Here is a 21,678-nt window from a genome sequence, read left to right as displayed (position 1 = left end):
CCTCCCCACTCCTCCTCCCTGTCCCCCTCTTTCTCCTTGTCTTTCTCCTCTTTGTCTCTCTCTCCTTCCCCTTCTTCTCAGACCTAATTGAAATATCTTTTACAAAATTACCTGGACTGAAAATTTAAGGGAAGGCAGTCAGCACAACCATGTGCCCAACCATGCAGAACATTCAGAAGCAACAGGCATGTGACCCAGGATTAGACAGTCAGCCTGCAACAGACTAGGGTGGCCTGGGGGTGGGTAGGCTGGGGAGGTTCTCAGCCTGAGTAGCAAGGGATGGAAAAACAGACTTAGGTGCGTTAAGGCAAATGGTGGTCTAGCGGCGGGTGGGACTTCACCAGACCCAGCAGCCCAACAAAGGAATCTAGATGGGACACGAAACAGGTGTAGTGGCCAGGCAGCTGGGACACGGGGGTCAGGCTGAGGACATCCAGCCGAGGGTGGAGTGTGGGAATCCATAAGAGCGTGGCATAACAGTCATTTGGTTACAAAGTCCCTAATTTTGTCAAAAGCCAGCAATCACTAGTTAGAGAACAAGTGTTGAAGACACGATTCGCAACAGCAAAATGCAATTTACACATCTCACAGAGAGATATGTGAGAAAAACTCACAGCTGAATCTTTGAAACCCATTCCTATATTGTCTACCCACCTCTTGAGTCCTCTTTTCCTTCCAGGAGAGGAAATTTGTGGGCGGATCTGGACAAGTGAGTGAGCGAATAATGGACCTCCTTGGAGACCAAGTGAAGCTGGAGAGGCCCGTGACCCACATTGACCAGACTGGGGAAAATGTCCTTGTGGAGACCCTCAACCATGAGGTGTATGAGGTAACCAAGAGTCTTAAACTAGAGGAAGGGGCCTGAATCCCGTAGATAACCAAAGCTTAAATAAAGCCAAAAATTTCCCAGACTTCATAGACAATCCCTTTGCCGAAGACGAAAAAGCTACCTCTGTCTGAAAGAAGGGAAAAGAGAACCAGAATATTTGGGGAGAGGGCAGATTTATAAAATCATATGGTATCAACCCTTTGTATTGGGCTCCTATGTAATTAGATACCAAAGAAAATATTTATTTGATAAATATCAAGTGCTCTCTGTGTGTCTGGCATTATTCTAGGAGTTGGGAACACAGCAGGGAACAAAGCAGATAAAATTGTTAGCCTTCATTTGGCTTACATTCTAGTGAAGGAGAAAGGCCATAATCAAATATGTGGTTAAGATATAAAGTATCCCAGATGGTGATAAGTACTGTAGGAAAAATCAATCAGGAAAGGGGGAGAGGGTGTGCCAGAAGAGGAGGGTGAGGGGATCGGTCATGCGATTTTAAATAAGGTCGTGGGGGATGGCCTCACTCAGAAGGGGGGATTTTTGCACAGAACCCAAAAAGATGAGGGGTTGAGCCATGTGGTCCTTCCAGGGAAGAACATTCCAAGTAGAATAGCCAATGCAAAGGCCCTGTAGTAGAAGCAGGCCCAGCACGATGAAGAAACAGCAAGGTGGTCAAATGGCAGAATTAAAGGAGTGAGGGGTAGAGTACCAGAAGATGAGATCAGAGCTGTAGCAAGGGTCCATTTCTATAAGTGGCCTTGAAGGTAAGTGTAAGGAACTTGGCTTTGACTCCAATGTGATGAAAAGTCATAGGAGGGTCACCTGAGGGGCACCTGGCCAGCTCAGTCAGTGGAGTGTGTGACCCTTGACCTCGGGGTTGTGGGTTCGAGACCCATGTTGGGTGTAGAGATTACTTAAAAATAAAATCTTTGGGGCGCCTGGGTGGCTCAGTGGCTTAAGCCGCTGCCTTCGGCTCAGGTCATGATCTCAGAGTCCTGGGATCGAGTCCCGCATCGGGCTCTCTGCCCAGCAGAGAGCCTGCTTCCCTCTCTCTCTCTCAGCCTGCCTCTCCATCTACTTGTGATTTCTCTCTGTCAAATAAATAAATAAAATCTTTAAAAAAAAAAATAAAATCTTTAACAACAACAACAAAAAAGACATTCTAGAGGGCCAAGGGTAAAATGAAGGAGAAACATTAGGGAGAAACAGAAAGAAAAACAGCCCACGAGCAACGTTTAAGCCTGTTGTTTTTCTTCCAGGCTAAGTATGTGATTAGCGCTGTTCCTCCTATTCTGGGCATGAAGATTCATTTCGATCCCCCCCTGCCAATGATGAGAAACCAGCTGATCACTCGTGTGCCTTTGGGTTCAGTCATCAAGTGTATGGTTTATTATAAGGAGCCCTTCTGGAGGAAGAAGGGTGAGTATGATCAGAAGGTCCAAGAAACTTGGTGCAAAGACATGTATTTGCGTGTAACTGGTTTTATTAGAATGCTAGACATAAAATCTTCCCAGTCCAGCCAGGTGCTGAGTACCATTCTAGCCAATTACATATATTGGCCCAAATTCATGGAACTAACTTCCCTTGAACTATGACTCTTTTCATAATCTACTATAGAGTCTTGTTTTATTGTGCCACAAAATCTCATAAAAATAGTCATTGTCACTTTCTTTTTAAAGTTATCATCACGGGGCGCCTGGGTGGCTCAGTGGGTTAAAGCCTCTGCCTTTGGCTCAGGTCATGATCCCAGGGTCCTGGAATTGAGCCCCACATCGGGCTCTTTGCTCAGCGGGAGCCTGCTTCCCCCCCCCCGACTTTTCTCTCTGCCTGCTCTCTGCCTACTCGTGATCTCTGTCTGTCAAATAAATAAATAAAATCTTTTAAAAAAATAAAATAAAGTTATCGTCACTCTCTAAAACCATTTTTTGAAGCATGAGTTTATAAAGCCATTCGCAAAAGTAGGGATTCTGAAAATTTTCCGGCAATCTCTCATTCGTGTTGAGATTGTACTATATTAAGTTAAGGTGATTCTTTCATTCATGTATATTCAGGAGGCGTGCTGTTGTGCCTGGTGGATAGCTATAGGGATGCCCATGAAAGTGCTAGATTCCACAACAGTGGAAGTGTTCTAGAGATACTCTGTCCACACAACAGCCACTAGCCACATGTGGGTATCGAAAAACTTCAGCGTGGCTAGCGGGGGCACCTGGGTGGCTCAGTCGTTAAGCGGCTACCTTTGGCTCAGGTCATGGTCCCAGGGTCCTGTGATCGAGCCCCGCATCAGGCTCCCTGCTCGGTGGGGAGCCTGCTTCTCCTCCTTCCTGCCAATCCCCTTGCTTGTACTCTCCCTCTCAAATAAATAAATAAAATCTTTAAAGTTTTTTTAAATAAGGAAAAAAATAAAAATTAAAAAGACCAAAGGAATACCTGCTTTAAAAAAAAAATTACAGAAGTAAATGTATTCCCTGTAAAATGTACAAGTAAAAAAGTGAAAATTATTCCTCTCCCTTCGAAGAGTGTCCTGGCATGTCCTCCCCTTAGTGAACAACTACTAAAAATTTAAGTTGTTTTTCTTTAGAAATTGATCATATACAGGGCACCTGGGTGGCTCAGTCCATTAGGTGTCTGACTCTTGGTTTCAGTTCAGGTCATGATCTCAGGGTTCTGGAATCAAGCCCATGTTGGGCTCCACGCTCAACAGAGAATCTGCTTGAGATTCTCTCTTCCTTCCTCCGGCCCTCCCCTCTTTCTCAAATAAATAAACCTTAAAAAGAAAGAAATTTATCATATACATAGGTAATATTTAAACATATGTATATGTTGAAATATATATACACTTTGAATATAAATTAAAGAATGTGTGTAACATTTATATGCAAATATAATTTTAAGTAAATATGTATTTTTCTAAAAACATTTAAAAAAGATATATACTATACTGAAATTCACTTTGTTTTGGTTAACCATGCACGATAGACATGTCTCCACATCAGTGAATTTAAATGTCCCTCATTTCAGCGAGAACATAAAGAATATTTCACTGTGTGCCTTCATCAAAATTTACCACATAGGTCTGCTGTTAATAGGCATTTCAATTATTTCCAAGCTTTTGTCATTACACACAATGCTGCAGTAAATGGCATTCTTCATATAGCTTGGCAAATCCATGTAATCAAAAATCAAAATCAAAAATTAAATCAAAAGTGGAGTTTTGAAAGCAATTGACATGGGTAGATGTTTGGAAATTTTAAAATTTTATTTATTTGACAGAGAGAAAGATCACAAGTAGGCAGAAGCAGCAGAGAGAGAGGGGGAAGCAGGCTCCCTACTGAGCAGAGAGCCTGATGTGGGGCTTGATCCCAGGACCCAGAGATCATGACCTGGGCTGAAGGTGGAGGCTTAACCCACTGAGCCACACAGGTGCCCCTAGATGTTTGAAATTTTTGTTAGCATTCCAATCCTCCCAACATCCTTGCCAACTAATAATATTTTACTACTAATATTTTAAACTTTACCAATCAGCAGAGGAAAATATCTGACTTATCTAGAATGTGCTAATTTTAACCATTAAGAGGCCTTGAGACTATATTAAATTATTTTGTAAATCACCTATTTATCCTTCACTTGTTCATTTTTTTCTGTATGTGTTGCAAATGTTTTGCAAGTATTTTCTGTATGTGTTGCAGCCCTTAACTGTTGTCAGTTTATTTCTGCTTTTGTCACTGTGTCTCTTGTTAAAGGACTTTGTTAAATGTCTAGCTGTCCTTGACTGTCCCTTTCTTTTAAGAATGAGGCCTGACCAAGCCGACCGGAAGTCAGGTGTGCATGGGCGGGACTCCTGAGTGGTAGGACTACAAGTGATAGAAATGTTCCCGATGCCACATAGTTTGTCCCAGCACGAACGTGACTTCTCTCTCTGCTCCTTTTTCCTTCACTGCTGCCCAGTGTGACTGCATGGCTCCAAGGCCAGCTTTGTTCTGGGAAGGAAGTGTCTAAGGAGCCACTCCATCCAGAAGCAGACTCCCTGATGAGCAGAGAGCCCAATGCGGGGCTCGACCCCAGGACCCTGGGGATCACCTGAGCTGAAGGCAGATGCCTAACCATTTGTGCCACCCAAGTGTCCTGGGACACAAGTCTTAATGACAGAGAAGACAAGATTTTATTGAATTGTGGCCTGGGTTAATTCATAACATCACATTGCTTTATTCTGTACCAAGAGGCCTCTACAGTTTGATTTTTTCACAAAATGTTGGCTACTCAGCCTTTCTTTTGACATCAGTTTGGTCTGCCTTCGTTATTTAGAGTGTATCATCTTGTATTTGGCCTCTGCGCTTCCTACATTGAAAACATGTGCTTCACAGTAACTATTATGGGTAGTTTGATACGGTGATGAATATCTTTTTCCATTTTGCTGTTTTCCAAGATTACTGTGGAACCATGATTATTGAAGGAGAGGAAGCTCCAATTGCCTACACGTTGGATGATACCAAACCCGATGGCAGCTATGCCGCCATAATGGGGTAAGGCGCACTGATAGTGATGCGGGCGCTATTTGGTGTTGACAAAATATTGCGTGCTATTAATAAATGTGCCACAAGGTTTGTTAAGACATTTTTTACCCAATGGATAAACATCTCCAAAACTGACAGTAGAAAAATTCTTAATGCCTTTAAAAATGTGTTGTGTTCCAATGGATAATTACTTAGCAAAGACGTAGAATACCGATAACATTTTGAAGTTTGTTATATCCATTTTCTGCTTCATATTTAGTGCTTGGGGTAGATCTATTTTGGTAGCTATCTTTTGTGATGACTTAGGGTGTTCTACTAAAAGGGCTTCTTGTGGATCCTGTGTGGACATCAGTAGTCATTGTGTGGGGTGCTGAGATTTTCTGAGACCCACTAGAGAGGCGCCAAGGCCAGCCGGGTCCTCAGCTAGGCAGGGAAAACCAGCATAGACTGGGGATGTCTTGGGGATCAGAACCTGGCCCAGATGGGTGGTTACCAAAAGCAGCCAAAATTGAGATGGGCCCTAAGATATATACAGACTTATTTCCAAGAGAGCCCCTGGGTGATGACAGGGAGTTAATCAGTTGTCAAGTTGAAGGCAATCAAAGAACTAGAAACGGAGGCAGATTTTAGAAGGCTGGACGCTAGAGCAAGGGCTGGATGAACTTGGGTGAACATTTGAGACCAAAGGCTCATTCTTGTTGGCCATCACCCACATGGGGGGAGGTAGCCAATCATTGTATTATCTTAGGCAGAAATTATAGACAGTCATGTGTGTTTTGTCCCTCAAATCCCTAAAGCTGAAGGTGCTTGTCGGTGTCAAGAAAAAACAGAATAAACTAGAATATAATTTGTTTTCTCTGGTTGACTTTTCATTTGTTCTCTAGGCATGTGTGTAGTCCTAGAGATGGGGGGGGGTGCGGGGTAAAAGCAGCCATTAATTTCCCCCTTTCTCTATTTGTATGTTTTAGATTTATCCTTGCCCACAAAGCCAGAAAACTGGCACGTCTTACCAAAGAAGAAAGGTATGAAACCAAGTGCCTCTTCTCTCTTTCCTTCTTTTCTGCCTACTCGCCTGCCTTTCCATTTTGCTAACTTTTAATTTGAAGACTGCCTCATACCATGTGTAGTGCTAATGCTACGTGTCTGTGATATTAATTATGAAGGTCTTGTAAGAAGGCACAGGACCAATGACTTAAGAACTAAGTGTTCAAATTAATATTTATTGAGTTTATTGTACATAAGATACCATGCAAGGAGCTAGCTGGAATACAAAAATGGACATAGCCCAGGGGCTGAAAACGTACTGTAGAAGGAGATAACCAGGTAGACAAGTAACTGCAAGGCCGGCCGGCCCTCCATAGCTTGCATGAGTGATGTGTAACAATTAGATTATAAGTGCAGAGGGACACATTTCTCTGGAGGTGACAGTTTCTTCCACAAGTTAATATTCACCCAATTATTTATTCCCTCCCTAATGCATATTTACCAACTATGAGCCTCTGAATTACTTTATGGCACATTCCTACCCTGCATTATCCTGCTTCTTTGTGACAATGGACATCGCTGCTCTTGGCCGGGGGTATGGATGGGACCATTCACCTAAAAAAAAAAAAAAAAAAAAAAAGTCACCACTGGAATATTAAGATCCATCAACGTAGAAGGTTTTGTCTGGCTAGTCTACTGCTGGGTCTCCAGTGCCTGGAACAGTGTCTGCAGCAAATCTTTCCCCAGTTTATCTTTTGACCGTATTTATGGTTTATAAGAAAACGTTGACTTTTTATGAAGTTAAATTTATCAGTTTTTTTTTTTTTTTACTTTTTTAAAAGCTTTTATTTATTTATTTGACAGAGATCACAAGTAGGCAAAGAGGCAGGCAGAGAGAGATGGAGAAGAAAGCAGGCTCCCTGGTGACCTGAGAGCCCAATGTGGGACTTGATCCCAGGGCCCTGAGATCATGACCTGAGCCAAAGGCAGCGGCTTAACCCACTGAGCCACCCAGGCGCCCCAAATTTATCAGTTTTTAAAATCATGCCTTCAGAATGGCCTCGCATACATTGAAAAGACTTTGCCATTCCAAGATTATGTTAAAAACCGCTCACTTTCGGATTACTTTTCTGATTTCATCTGTTACATTGAAGACCTTTGATCCTCAGAAATACATGTTGGTGTAAGAAGTCACAAAGGAGGTGAACTTTGTTTCCTTCATGGGGAGCACTTTGTCCCAGTGCTATTTTATTGAATAATCTGTCTTTCCTTCGTAGGTTTTAATAATACTTTTGGAAAATCTTTGCATGACTCTAGATCATCTCTAAGATTCCCTTTAGCATTCTGTAAACATCAGACTTGAAATAACTGTACTCTCACACCTTACCTGACTAATAACTATTGGCTAATGTCCCCAGTCTCCCATAAAACTAAATTTCTCAAGGGCTACCATTTATTGAACAGCTATTATGTCCCACTTCTTCACTGAGCCTCTGTTATGTCCCAGTTACTACAAAGCATAACTTTCTATGCCACGTACCAGTGGTTCTCAAACCTGAGAATCACTCAGAAGCTTTCTGAGTCAGCAGGTCTGGGGTGGGGCCTGAGAATCTGCATTCCTAACCAGTTCTACAGGAGATACTGCTGCTGCTGGTGGTCTGAGGACCACACTGTTTTATACCACGGAAGAAAAACAAAATCATGCCCGTGTGTTCAGGGAACTAAAGCTCAGATAGCTTAAGTGACCTGTTCAAGATCTCGTAGTCTTTGAGGGGCGGAAGCAGAATTCAAGGCTATTCCTGCCCCTTCCTCTTTCCACTCAGCCCATTGCCTGGCGGCGGGGCAGTAGGAGGAAGAAGGGAAGCAAGGATCGTGTCCCGATCCCCACCGGCTCCCAGAATCTCTGGCACTTTGCACACGGACACTTAAGAGGTACACAAGGTCATCTTGAAAGAATGACCAAATTGTTGTGTGCCCCTGGCGAAGTGAGCCATATATGACTTTCTCTTCCTTCATATTGTTGGTGACCACGTAGACTTTAGACGTTTGAAAAAGAACAAAGTATCCTGTAGAAAAATTAAAATGACAAACGGAAGGAATAGCTCTTGGGGTCTTTGAATGAAGGGATGGGTGTCTCTTTTCCTTCCTTTCTTTCTTCATTTGCCCTTTTGTCTTTTTCTCTCCCCCACCCATAGGTTGAAGAAACTGTGTGAGCTCTATGCGGAAGTTCTGGGCTCCCAAGAAGCTTTGCAAGTAAGACCATGTTTCATCACTTTCCTCAGAGAGAGACCCCTGATTTTGTCCTCAGGGGGCTACCAGGAATTGGCTCATGCAAGTAGGGTTCTAGAGGGCTCCTGTGTTCTCTGATAGTTCAAGAATCCCACAGCACTGTTGTGTTGTGGGCGATGCCACACTTGTCCCGGAGTTCAGTGCTCTTCCTGGAGTGGAACACTGGGCTACACCACTCCCACCTCTGTCAGAAGGTTAGAAGATCAGAGCTTCTGCTACTCCTCGGGAGACCTAGGGTCCTAGCAGCTGGGGTGGGAATGCAAACAGTTTCTTTCTCTCTCTCCGATCCTACAAAAAGATGGGGTTCTCATTTGTTTGCATGAACTAGCATATAAGCATTCCCTAACGTGCCCCCCCACCCTTCTCTGTCTCAGAGGTACAAATCGGGTGGCCTGTCCCTTTCCTGCATATCCCCTTTTCTCTTGTTTTACCCTTGAATATTAGGGGTGCAGAGAAAATATGCCAGTTGACTTAGGGTGAACCCTGCTGGCCAAGTTTCATAGACCCCTTTGGAAGTAGTCTGAGAATGAGGACCTTTCGATCTTCAAGTTACACAAAGACTAGCCCTACCGGGCCCAGGCTGGATAGGGTGTGATCACAAGGCCACCGGTGTGATAGGGGCATTTGGTGACCTCCAGAGGGCACACTGCACCCCTAACCAGTAGATACAGTCACCTCCCTCATCCATATTTAAAGCAATGAATTGGTGTTCTCGTGACATGCACCAGACCGTGGGGGGCTTTAACGTTTGAACATGGATTAAATCACCTTTTGAAAGTGATTATTAGGGGGTGCCTGGGTGGCTCAGTGGGTTAAGCCTCTGCCTTCGGCTCAGGTCATGATCTCATGGTCCTGGGATCGAGCCCCGCATGGGCTCTCTGCTCGGCAGGGAGCCTGCTTCCTCCTCTCTCTCTGCCTGCCCCTCTGCCTACTGTGATGTCTGTCTGTCAAATAAATAAAATCTTTTTTAAAAAGTGATTATTAAATATGGTTATCCATGAAGCTTTTGAAGACAATGGAGACCCATGTACAAATGAGCAGTTAAAACATGAGAAAAATCTAACGAGGAGGCTAAGAATGTTTACCTTGCTAAGCCTCTTAAATCCAAGTCTCTGCAGCGCTCACCGCGACTCAGTTGAGTAGCTACATGGCTTAATCTTATTACTTCCACACTCATCTTGCTCAACTTCAAGGCGACTGGTTCCCTCCACTCAGGCTGGTGTAGCTTTCCAATCTGTCATTTTGTTCATTCTTTTAAAGCACAATTTTTTACATCCGTACCCCCCACTCCCACACACATGATGTAGGTGAAACTCATGCTCTTGAGGATTTGGGGAGTTCCTTTGAACGAGACTGATTGATTGATTGATTTGAAGAGAAACATAATAATAACGAAGAATGTGTTCTGTTTCTTTTTTGTGTGTGTGCTTCCATAGGCCACTTAAGTTTATTTTATTTATTTGAGAGAGAGAGCACGAGGGAGGGGAGAAGCAGACTCCTCACTGAGCAAGGAGTCCAATGTGAGGCTCGATCTCTGGACCCCAAGATCATGACCTGAGCCGAAGGCAGACACTTGACCGACTGAGCCACCCAGGCAGCCCTAAAAAGTTTAAATATAACTGTAGCCTCTAGGCTCAAGGGTAGTGCGAATGTAATAGCAAAACCATCAATATACACACACTAGAAAAAAGTCATTTCATGTCTGTTGAAAATGACTGTTTTTTCCGTTTTAAAATGCTGTTCCAGATACTTCCCCTGGGTAGATCCTCAAGCTTTCTTGAGGTTAACGTTCTGAGATGTGCTCAGGCTGAGGTGGTGTGTCACTGAGAATCCCTCTAATGACCTGTGAGATGGTTGTTTGGGGAACCCCAGTTGGAAGGGAAAGCAGTTGTTCCCAAGTTTAATGTGGGAAAGTCTCTTTTTTCAAAGAAGAATGTGGATGATTCATTGTGGCTGAATTCATTGCTCTTGGCACAAAGAGGAGCACTTGCTTTTGTCTTGCGTTGGTGTTTATTGTGTGGAAGGAAGCAAGCCCCTGGAGCAGGGAAAGGGGAAAGAGAAAGTCCACCCTCTCTCCTGAGTGGCTGGAAACAGCAGAGAAGAGTGCTCCTGAGGTGGTGGTTGCCCTCAGATGTAGAGAGGGCACGGGATGTGGCAAGACCACTAGTGACCTGGACCCAGGGACAGCCCTCACCGGCGGCCTTGTGTTCTGTAAACAGGATACATTACACACGACTATCCAACGTGCCCTAGGTGACTGCATATTTCTTAGGCAAAACATTTTTTCAAAATTTACTTTCAAGCTGACATTTTTCTCTTAAAACTTGCTATGGTGATTTTCATGTCAAAATAACGCTTATTGATAAAGCTTATTTTAGTTATTTTAATAAAGAGCTCGAGCTTTGCAGAATCTTCGCTACTGTTTTGTCTGTTTGTGGCAAAACATGTTCTTTAGGCCAGTAGTTGTTTGCAAGAGCCCAGATCCATAGACGTGTCTCCAGCTTGTGAAAAACACTCATTTTTGTCCACCTAGCTTCCCCTCGCAAAAGCTCACTTCCACCAAAGTCATGAGTCTGGTCCTCCTTTTTCTTTGACAGACGTGTTTTTCTGCTGTTCTCTCTGCTCCAACCACTCCAGTAAGCATAAATCCTTTTTTTTTTTTTTAAGATTTTATTTATTTATTTGACAGAGAGAGATCACAAGTAGATGGAGAGGCAGGCAGAGAGAGAGAGAGGGAAGCAGGCCCCCTGCTGAGCAGAGAGCCTGATGCGGGACTCGATCCCAGGACCCTGAGACCATGACCTGAGCCGAAGGCAGCCGCTTAACCCACTGAGCCACCCAGGCGCCCAGCATAAATCCTTATTTAAACTTGTCTTGAAACCATTAGGCACTAACAACTTTTTGAAAGGTAAGACCAACTGAAACGTGGAATGAGACCATAGCAGTTCATGAACGTTTCCTGAGACATGAATGAACTTTCTCCGGTCAGAATGTCTTCCAAGTTTATTACCAAGGGCATTTGCCTGCCCGAAGACATATCTCTTGAGAACATCAGGCTAGTAATAAGGCTCTCTTTCAGACGAATATTGGTTCTTCAGTATGATGCCCACCAGGCTGTGTTCGATTTATTCTAGAGTAGATAATTTTGTCTGAGTCTCTTCTGAACCTTTGTCTTTCTCTCTTGCAGCCCGTGCACTATGAAGAGAAGAACTGGTGTGAGGAACAGTACTCCGGGGGCTGCTACACCACCTATTTCCCCCCTGGGATCATGACTCAATATGGAAGGTAGAGTAAAAGTGTGCTAAGCTCTTACTGAAATTCCCTGAGCCTGAATCCAAACTCTAAATGGGTTTATGGACCCCTTCTCCCCCTTTTTTTTTTTTTAAGATTGTATTTATTTATTTGACAGAGAGATCACAAGTAGGCCGAGAGGCAGGCAGAGAGACAGAGAGGAGGAAGCAGGCTCCTTGCTGAGCAGAGAGCCCGATGCGGGACTCGATCCCAGGACCCCGAGATCATGACCTGAGCCGAAGGCAGCGGCTTAACCCACTGAGCCACCCAGGCGCCCCCCCTTCACCCTTTTAATCTTGTAGATGCTAAAAAAGAAGGGAGGGAGAGAGGGAGGAAGGAAGGAAGGGATTCCCAGGTTCCTTTGCATCTTGTGAATCTCCTGGGTAAAGTCATTACAACTCTGCCCCATGGAGGTGCCTTGCATTTCTGGAGTCTTCGGAAAGAGCCGTCCCAATCAATACAATGAAGGTGGCCACATAAGAATGGGAGTTTAGATATTCAGCAGGTTCGCTTACATTGTCAGAAGAATTGTCTTTATACTGAGGTTAGAGCTCAGTAAAATTTCCTTCAAATGGAACTGTCGGGGAGCTTGGGTGGTTCAGTCTGTGAAGCGCTGGACTTTTGTTTTCGGCTCAGGTCATGATCTCATGGGTGGTGGGATCGAGCTCCCCATTCAGCTCCAAGCTCAGTGTAGAGTCAGCTTGAGATTCTCTCTCTCCCTCTACCCCTCCCCCAACTCATGTGAGTGTGCGCATGCTCTCTCTCTCTTTCTCTCACTCTGTCTCTCCAATAAATAAATAAGTCTTTAAGAAAATGGAACTGTAGAAGTACCTGCATGGGTACAGCATTCATAAAAGCAATCATCAAGTCGGAATTTCTTAGAAGTTTATCACGAAGGACACTGACCTGCCCAAAGACATATCTCTGAACATATCAGGATAGTAAGGCTCTACTTTTGACCTATACTGGTTCTTCGATATGAATTCTAGACTGGAAGTGCAGGGTACAGTCCTGACTCTGCCCATAACTAACTTTGTCATCCTGGACAGGTCACTTCTCTCTGGACCTTGCTTCCCTTGGCAGGTGTATGGGAAAGTACAAGGTAGCATACAAGGAATAATAATCAGTATGTTAATGACAACATAAGAGATTTTTTTTTAAAAGACTGATTTTACTTATTTATTTATTTATAGAGCGTGATTTGGCAAAAGGGGCAGAGGGAGAGGGGGAATCTCAAGCGGCCTCCAGCTAAGCTCAGAGCCTGACACGGAGCTCAATCTCACCACCCAGAGATCATGACCTGAGCCAAAAGCAGGAGTCAGACATTTAACCATTGTGCCAGCTGGGTGCCCCAAGAGTTACTTTTTGTTAACACATCTTCTGAGATATAATTCACATACCATACAATTTACCCAAAGCACACAATTCAGTGGCTTTTAGCATTAACAGTGCGTGCGTCCAAGTAGGACTCACTGGTGTTTAGATAATTGTGTTTGATGACAATGACATGGTATGGATTGATAATCTACCAGTAACTTTTATGACCATTATAGTAATACTAAGCAAAACAATAATTTAAAGGCAAGAGCTCAATCTCAAAAAGATAAGAAATGTAGGGTAGTGTGAGGAAAAGCCTGTTGGCAGTATGCAGTAAAAAGAGGGTAAGAGTGAATGTGAACAGACGATCGATCTGTCCACCTAAATCAAAGAAGGATTAAAACCTGCTTGTGTGAAGATACACAATGACTTTGGTGAACACTTTCCTTATTTCCCTGAAGATGGCAAAGTGTCACATGCGAGAACATTCTGGGGCCAAGGAGCACCACCTGATTAGCTACTGGGTCATTTAGTTCATTTTTGAATATGCTAAGTATAGAATGTGTCCATAGTAATTGCTTCATTCAGGGCATATTGGCTAAGTGCCAACCGCTTGCCAGCTCCTGTGCTGGAGATGTCCATACCAAGAAAATTCCTCCGCACTGTGAAGGAGCTGACCGTGTTTGGGGCTGGAGAGGGGATGGGGAGGAGAGAGGAGAGCAAACTTTGACTTTAATGTGCTGTGGTAAGTACTCTAATAGATGGGTATACAGATGTCTTGGGTACCCAGGGAGAGATGGGCTAGCCTTACCAAGAGAAATAGAAGAAAGCTTCATAATACACACACTGCCTGAGGAGCGCGGAAGGCAGAGAAGGGTATTGAATGATGCACCCTGGGCAGATGGACACTTAGGAGCAAACACTTGGACTCCTTCAAGTTTGTGGGAGGTCTGGGAGGAAGTTCTGTGTGCCTGGGCTCTGAGTCATCCTGGGGATTGAATGGAGAATCAGAAAAGTAAATAGGATCCTTTGCCTCATACAACAGATTCTGGAAGACAAACTTCCTCTTTCAACAAAGAAAGGCCAACCCGAGCAGGACTTTTGGTTTGGGTTTTGTAATGTGATTAGATTTCTGACAGCAGAATGGCAAACTTCATACTCAGTCCCCTAAGATGTTGGAAGACAATGTCTGTCAGGCCACCGGGTGGCGGGGAGCCAAGATTCACCTGCACTGGCTTGACCCTGGCCACACGACAGAAGCAGTATAAACCCCATCATGTCAGGCATTCGTGGTGACGGGTCAATGCCCTGTTCTCATCTTGATTTCTTCCCAAGGACACGTATCAGGCTTCATATCACCAGCTTCAGTTTGGAGGGTAGAGACTAAGGCTCAGCATATCTTGGTAACCTAGCTCCCAGACCAAGCAAGGACTACCTGCCAAAGGGCTTCCCGTGACCCATCAGGTTCATGACATTTGAGGTAGTGCTGTGAGTGAGCTCTTCATGGCCCTGGAAGTATACAGAAAACACTCCGTTTGCATTTCTAAAGGGTAGACAGAAAAAGGAATTGTAGTGATGAAGCAATAAAAACATGTAAGGAAAATGTTTTACTCCACCAAGCCATGAGAAATATACGTGGAAATAATCCCTTTTTGTGCATATATACGGCCTGCTCACTCACCTGCAAAAGAAGAGACAGGATTTTTTTTTTTTTTAAGAGGCAGAGACAGGGATTTTTGCTTCTCTAGCTGCTGGATTTCCCCCCCACCCCCCGCCCCACCGGCTCAAGGGAAGATTCGCACCGAACAAATACAGGAAAAATATCTCTTTGTTTGAAATTAATTCTTAGTTTTTACATTCCAATGGTTTGCATGACTAGTTCTCTAAGACTTTATTCTCTCATCTAATATTTAATTCTAGGATTTGGCCATGCCTTCCAGAAGTTTCCAATTTGTTGTTTGTTCCCTCGATTTGAAAAGAGTGAACATGCGCGGGGATCTTAGTGGCTCAAGGAGTTAAGCGCCAAATCTTCATGTTGGCTCAGATCATGGTCTCAGGGTCGTGAGATCAAGCCCCACATAAGACTCCATGCTGGGTGCAGAGTCTGCTTGAGATTATCTCTCTCCCTCTCTCTCTGTAAAATCTTACTAAAAAACAAGAAAAAAGTGAACATGTATAATGTTGATGATGATACCTGAGGCAAAGTATAGAGGATAAAAACAGAGACCTTGACATTCCTCCTGTGTAAAAAGCAACATTGTTTAATGAACTTGGAAAAAAAGGAATTCACCTTCTCTTGCAGGGAATCCTTCCTGAGTACCTTTAGGTTCTCCAGGCCCTTCTGGCTTTGGGTCGTTCCAGATTATTCTATGTATTACTGGCAGCATTTAATATTCTATAGTATCTTCTATTCTTCTTTCTCCCCTTTTTTTATTCCTCGCTTCAGCGAGGAACAGTGAAGGAAAACCCACCAATTCAAGAAAACCCATTTGGTTTTCTGATAAAAGGCTTGATGGTATACAGTGTTGACCAGGATAGAGCTTGGGTGTCCACTCTGGACAGCCACATCCCTTCCTTGATATAAAGGAAACCTGAGATAGGATGAATAATGATGGGGCAACAGTGTCTATGTCCCTTATGGTATTTTTGTTAGGGTAACAACAAAGCACCCCTCTTAGAAGCCAAGTTCGGTACACTTCTGTCCCTTTGTGTAGCATATGGCCTCTCTTTGCTAACTGGTGTTGATGATACACAAGGCAAAGCACAGAGGGGGAAAAAAAACTGACACCAGAGACCTTGACATCTGGTAGACCTAGTTCCAATACTAAGTCTGCTATTTTCTAGCACTTTGACTCTTGGCAAATTAGTGCATATTTCTTCAAGCCTATTTCTCATGTGTAAAATGGGATAATGATAATAGTAGGTATGTCACGGAACTCTTTAAAAAGATTAAATAATTCAATAGAGGGAGAAAATGTAACTAGGTGACTAAGACTGTGGGTGCTCAGGGTCCCTGGGTGGCACAGTCAGTTAAGCATCCAACTCTTGGTTTTGGCTCAGGTCCTGATTTCATGGGTTATGGGGTCGAGCCCCATGTAGGGTTCTGCACTCAGCTGGAAGTCTGCTTGAGGATTCTATCCCTCTGCCCCTCTACTCTCTCTCCCAGATAAATAAGTAAAACTTAAAAAAAAAAAAAAGACTGTGGGGGCTGGAGTCAAACGGCCTGGGTTCAGATATCAGCTCTGGCACCAACTAGCCATAACCTAGAGCCTTACTAGCCATGACCTAGAGTGAATGACTGTCTTTGTTGCTGATTAGATTCCCCACGAGGCAGACTCTGAAACACAGATTCACATCCAGGATATATTCTCGAGACAGCCCTTGAGGTCAGTACTTGCAGAAGTGAGAGGAAGGAAGCAAGAGTGGGCAGAGGGAGAAGTTGTACAGTGGTGAAGGCCTGAGCTGAGCCCATAGGAAGCTCTGGAGCTAGGATGGCCCTTAAGAGTTGTTTCAAGTTGGAGCAAAGGGGTAGAGAAGTCCTTATCGCCCCATGGTGCTTAGTCATTGAATGCTCCTGGTTCTGGAAGAAGCATGACCTTGAGGCGATGCAGTTCTCTTCAGCAGAGCCAATCCCTGGAGAGGATTGACATCCGAAGACATCTTCTGGCAGCACTCCGAGCAGCTGGGAATAAATCCTTCATTCCTGAAGCGCGGGGGGTGGTCTTGGTAGTGTATCACAGTGTCACAGTCCGTGTAACTTAGTATTCTCATCTGCAAAATGGGGATAATCTTAACACTTAATCTTAATGCTGTGGTGAGGATTAATGCACTTTGAAGAGGGCTTGGCACCCAATAAATCTTAACTGTTATTTACACAGGAAGTGGTAAGCTCTCAGTGAGTCACAGGGTTGGTTGGTTTGTTTGTTTTTGTTTTCAAGATATATTGAGAGAGAGAGAGTGAACAGGGGGAGGGGACAGAGGGAGAGGGAAACAAGAAGATTCCCTGCTGAGTGCAGAGCCCAGCACAGGGCTCGATCTCATGACCCTGAGATCATGACCTGAGCCAAAACCAAGAGTCAGATGCTTAACCGACTGAGCCACCCAGACGACCCTAGTGAGTGGTAGTTTATGGCCATAGTCAGGCTCACAGATTTGTTACCTGTCACTGATAGAGATCATTGTTCTGTGTCCTCTAAGTGATGGGGAATCCAGAGCTTAAAGAGGAATTGATTTGCCAAGTCCATTGGTGGACTCCCCAACCAGTAGGGAACTGAGGCAGGTGTCACCTTGCTTGGACCTGGTGAGCCATAAAAGCATTGGGCCCTAATAGTCCCTCATTTCATGTAGGTGAAGCAAATACATACTCCATTGACATCATCCCCTATACCTGTAGACTCTTGGTGCAGGAGCAGCCTTCAGCTTTTATTCCTTGTCTATGACAAGGATCATGCAGTAGCCGGAGGCACCTGTGAACATCATCCCAGAATTACCCATGAACTTCCAATGCTTAGTATCAGAGGAAAGCATCCGGATTTGGTCTTTGTGGGAGGGTTCTTCTCTGTCTTTCTGAGACTGACCACTTTTACCTCTTTGCTTTTGTTTCAAGGGTTCTACGACAGCCCGTGGGCAAGATTTATTTCGCTGGCACTGAGACAGCCACGCACTGGAGTGGTTACATGGAGGGGGCCGTGGAGGCTGGGGAGAGAGCAGCCCGGGAGGTAGGGCCTTGGGTCATGGACTGTGGGAAAGGGGGTAATGCATGGGTCTTATAAGCAGGTCAAAGATGTCTGAGATCTTGGAGGCCAATTCCCCAGTGACCTCCATCTGAAGACCCACAAAACACCATTTTAACAGTATCCTCAAGTGCAACGAACACCTTAACCCAAAAGTAATGAAAATATCGATCACGTCGCCCAAAGTGAAAAGACCCCATGGGACAAAAGATCCCAATGGTTATACTTGAGAAATCACCCAGGACTAATGTTATAGAACTCAAAATGTTTTTTATGATGACTCAGAATTCATTTATATATTTCCTGACAATCCCCATGTCTCATTCCTATCAAGGAATGTTCATAACTACTCAAATCTATGGTAAGCCCCATGGTTGGGGCTTCTTATGTCATAGCTGAAAGACCTTTCAGAGCCTTTCAAAGATTGAATGGACTATGTTGGCTTTTATCCTGGTGTTTTGGATGGATATCCTGAGAGACAATCAGTTAGTCTTTTATTTAAAGAGGAGATTAGCAGCAGAAAGGTGGTGTCAGCTCTGTTACTCACCAAAATCCTCTTTTCAGATCCTGCATGCCATGGGGAAGATCCCTGAGGATGAAATCTGGCAGTCAGAACCAGAGTCGGTGGTAGGTTATTTTTTTTTTTTTTTTGGTGAATATTTGTTTTTATTCATTTTTGTGTTTATAGTCCAGGTATCGATTTTTCCAGCTAAGGTATATTATTTTGTTTTATTTCATTTATTTTTTTAAGGTATATTCTTTTTTTTTTTTTTTTTTTTTTTTTTTTTTTTATTTCATGAATTTTTAAATCCCTTTTCTCTAAAAGCAATTATTTACCAAAAGAACCACTTACAATGGTCATATACCTTTCCCTAAGTGATTTAACCCATGCATGTTTGAAAAGATACCATAAAGGGGTGCTTGGGTGGCTCAGTCAGTTGAGCCTCTGACTCTTGATTTTGGCTCAGGTCAAGATGAATCTTGGAGCCCTGAAAAAAATAAGATAAAATTAAGACATTTTTAAAAAATTTAAAAAATAAAAAGTACATTAAAAAGAAAACTGAGGGATCCACGAACTCCCCAAATTGTTTATAGATTTTTGTATATATATATTAAAGGGGTAAAAGGGGTCTTCTCAAAATTCATGGAAACCACCAAAATTATTTTTAATCAATCTACATTTTAATTTAACTTAATTTCATTAACAATTTTATAAAAAAAAAATCTCAGGATTGTGAGATCGAGCCCTGGGTGGAGCTCATGCTGGGTATGGAGTCTGCTTAAGATTCTCTTTCTCCCTCTCTCTATACCCCCCACCCCGCCAAAAAAGGGAAGAATTTAAAAAGATACCATGAGCTAGGGTAGATGAGAGATTTAATAGAAATTGATAAACTTATAGCCTGCCACATCCATTGCAGATTATTAGGAAAAAATATAGTTTCTTTTGGTCAGAGTTCTTGAACATTTTAAGAACTCAATAAATGCCTCCTGAATAAATCTCTAACAGTGGGTAGGAAATAAAAGGAAAATAGGTCAGCATCCACTGTCTAGGGACCAAGGAGTGGAATGAAAAAGAGCAGATGTAGATTAGAAAAGTATTTTCAATATATGCACTGTCATTTTTATAATAAAACCCCAGGAAGTTTTCCTGACTGGAAGGGAGGACACAGAGGATAGAGTGAAATGCATTACAGAGGACAAGGGTCAAAAAGGTCAAAGTTACTCCTTGATCAGTGTGAAGTCCAAAAGAACAGCCATGCCTGTCCGAGTCATTGCCTCCGTGCTTTTGTCAAAGATGGGACTGGGGGCTGAGTGGACCACAGATCCATTCAACTCAACAAATATTTATCATGTACCGACTCGGCATCAGCTACCATGCTAAGGGTAGAGCAGTGCTTTCATGGAGCAACAACATGTGGGGAAAATAGATGATAACCAGAAAGTATAAATGTCATGGAGCAGACTTCTCAAGGGTGTAAAAAGTGGAGGCCATTTTAGCCTGGGGTCCCAGGAAAGACTCCGCCAGGAGCCTGTAAAGTAAGACTTGAAGGATGAGTCCGAATTAGCCAAGTAAAGGGCCTAGTGGGGAATGGGGACGAGTGCCATGAGCAGCAGGAACATTGTATTTCCTGGCGTAGAGGTGGGCAGGAGTGGGTCGTGTTCAAAGAACTGGAGGAAACAAAGAATTTCTGAAGCAAAGTGTATACGCCCTGTGCTGACACTGAATGTTCTCTGAACCCAGGATGTCCCTGCGCAGCCCATCACCACGACCTTCTTGGAGAGAAATTTGCCCTCCGTGCCAGGCCTGCTGAAGCTCATTGGGTTGACCGCCATCTTTTCAGCAACCGCCCTTGGCTTCCTCGCCCACAAAAGGGGTCTACTGCTGCGGGTCTAACCAGTGTGTGGGTTTGGGGCAGGGGTTGTAATGAGGTTCCAAAAAGACATAAAGACTGTAGAATGACGTGGGGAGCATGAAGATAAGTCAGACTTCCGACCGTAAGAAACGCGGTATGTCCATTTCCAGTTGACCCCTGCATATACTCCCTTACCTGGCTTTATGCTCTTTCTTGCCCATTTCCAAGTTTACTGCACTCAGAATCTTTCTAGTAGTTAAACAGCCTTCTTAAAATCCTCACTGTGCCACGATGCACCTTGCCCACGCACAAAAAAACCTACTTTTTTCCCCATCTCTGTGGCTTTGTGCTGGTCCTTTCTCTTAGGTGTAACATCCTTTTTGTCCGAATTCTCTGCACTTGTCCTTTGAATCCTGTATTGTTATAGCCTGGCCTTAGAGAATATCTAGTCTTCACTTTCTTTTGTAGTGTTGATCAAGCCAAGACCAGGAGAGGTGGAACTTAAATTGCCCAAGTTTCACAATAAGCCACTTGTATCTGGGGGACTAGAACACAAGTCCATTGCTTCTCCTATCCCCCCAGGTGTATGCCCCAATCACCCTCTTCTACTCCCTGCCATGGTCATGGATGGTGTCCCTTTGTGTGGGTTTATGCCATACTAAGTTGTTAGGCGCTCCTCAGTGCTACTCAGTATACATCTTTAAAGTATTACTGTCTTGTGCAGTGTGTCTTCAGCTGATTTCAATTTCTTTGAGGATAGGAATATTGCTTTTTCTTCCTTTTGTATCCTCCTATTATGTCTAGATACAAAGGTCAGTATGTATTTGTTCAATTGAAATAAACTTGATTGACCAGACGTCTGTTGTCTTTTCTTTTTGGGTAATGACTTTCAGGGTTTTGACAGATCAGATCAAGACCCAGTATTAGGCATATAATTGTGGCTTTAAACCCTTTGGCCAAAATTTCCTTGAAGCCCAGATGATGATGTGTGTGTGAGCACTTGGTAAATGATTTATAATGATAAGATAAGAATGCTAAAAGACAGCACTCCTTCCTTTCACCCCCCTCAAAAGACCTGTCAAAGTAATTGACATATTAATAAGATCCGTTAACTATTAAGATAATTATAATATTTCAGTTACCCTTTCATATTCTTTATCAGTGCAAAGCTTTTTACTAGGTACACTCATTAATTTAAAACTACAGTTTCACAGTCCATTAAATCCTATTTAAACTACTTTTTAAATGCTATCATTTCAAAGTATTCATACCTCTCAACTCCCAAGGTCACTTTTTGTCAGAATAGATTTTAAATCCATAAATGACCATTTTCCTACTCTCCTTTAGAAAATGAAATTTATTATTCTTAG

The 21,678-nt window shown here is 43.4% G+C and overlaps 1 protein-coding gene across 1 annotated transcript in view; it reads left to right on the top strand.

Annotated features, from left to right (window-relative positions):
- MAOB (monoamine oxidase B) overlaps positions 1–21,164 on the top strand; it is a 103,860-nt gene extending 82,696 nt beyond the window's left edge. Inside the window, exons 7-15 of the mRNA XM_045089476.1 lie at positions 680–829; positions 2,089–2,248; positions 5,253–5,349; positions 6,309–6,362; positions 8,520–8,577; positions 11,801–11,898; positions 17,828–17,939; positions 18,519–18,581; positions 20,197–21,164. Coding sequence (XP_044945411.1) covers positions 680–829; positions 2,089–2,248; positions 5,253–5,349; positions 6,309–6,362; positions 8,520–8,577; positions 11,801–11,898; positions 17,828–17,939; positions 18,519–18,581; positions 20,197–20,349 — 945 coding nt within the window. The 3' untranslated portion in view covers positions 20,350–21,164. The remainder of the gene's footprint in view (positions 1–679; positions 830–2,088; positions 2,249–5,252; positions 5,350–6,308; positions 6,363–8,519; positions 8,578–11,800; positions 11,899–17,827; positions 17,940–18,518; positions 18,582–20,196) is intronic.
- Positions 21,165–21,678: the final 514 nt, after the last annotated feature.

The sequence above is a fragment of the Mustela putorius genome, unplaced genomic scaffold (genome assembly GCF_011764305.1).
Source record: "Mustela putorius furo isolate JIRA1106 unplaced genomic scaffold, ASM1176430v1.1 tig00003836_pilon_pilon_pilon, whole genome shotgun sequence".
NCBI lineage: Eukaryota > Metazoa > Chordata > Mammalia > Carnivora > Mustelidae > Mustela > Mustela putorius.
This window is presented reverse-complemented; position numbering and strand designations above follow the sequence as displayed.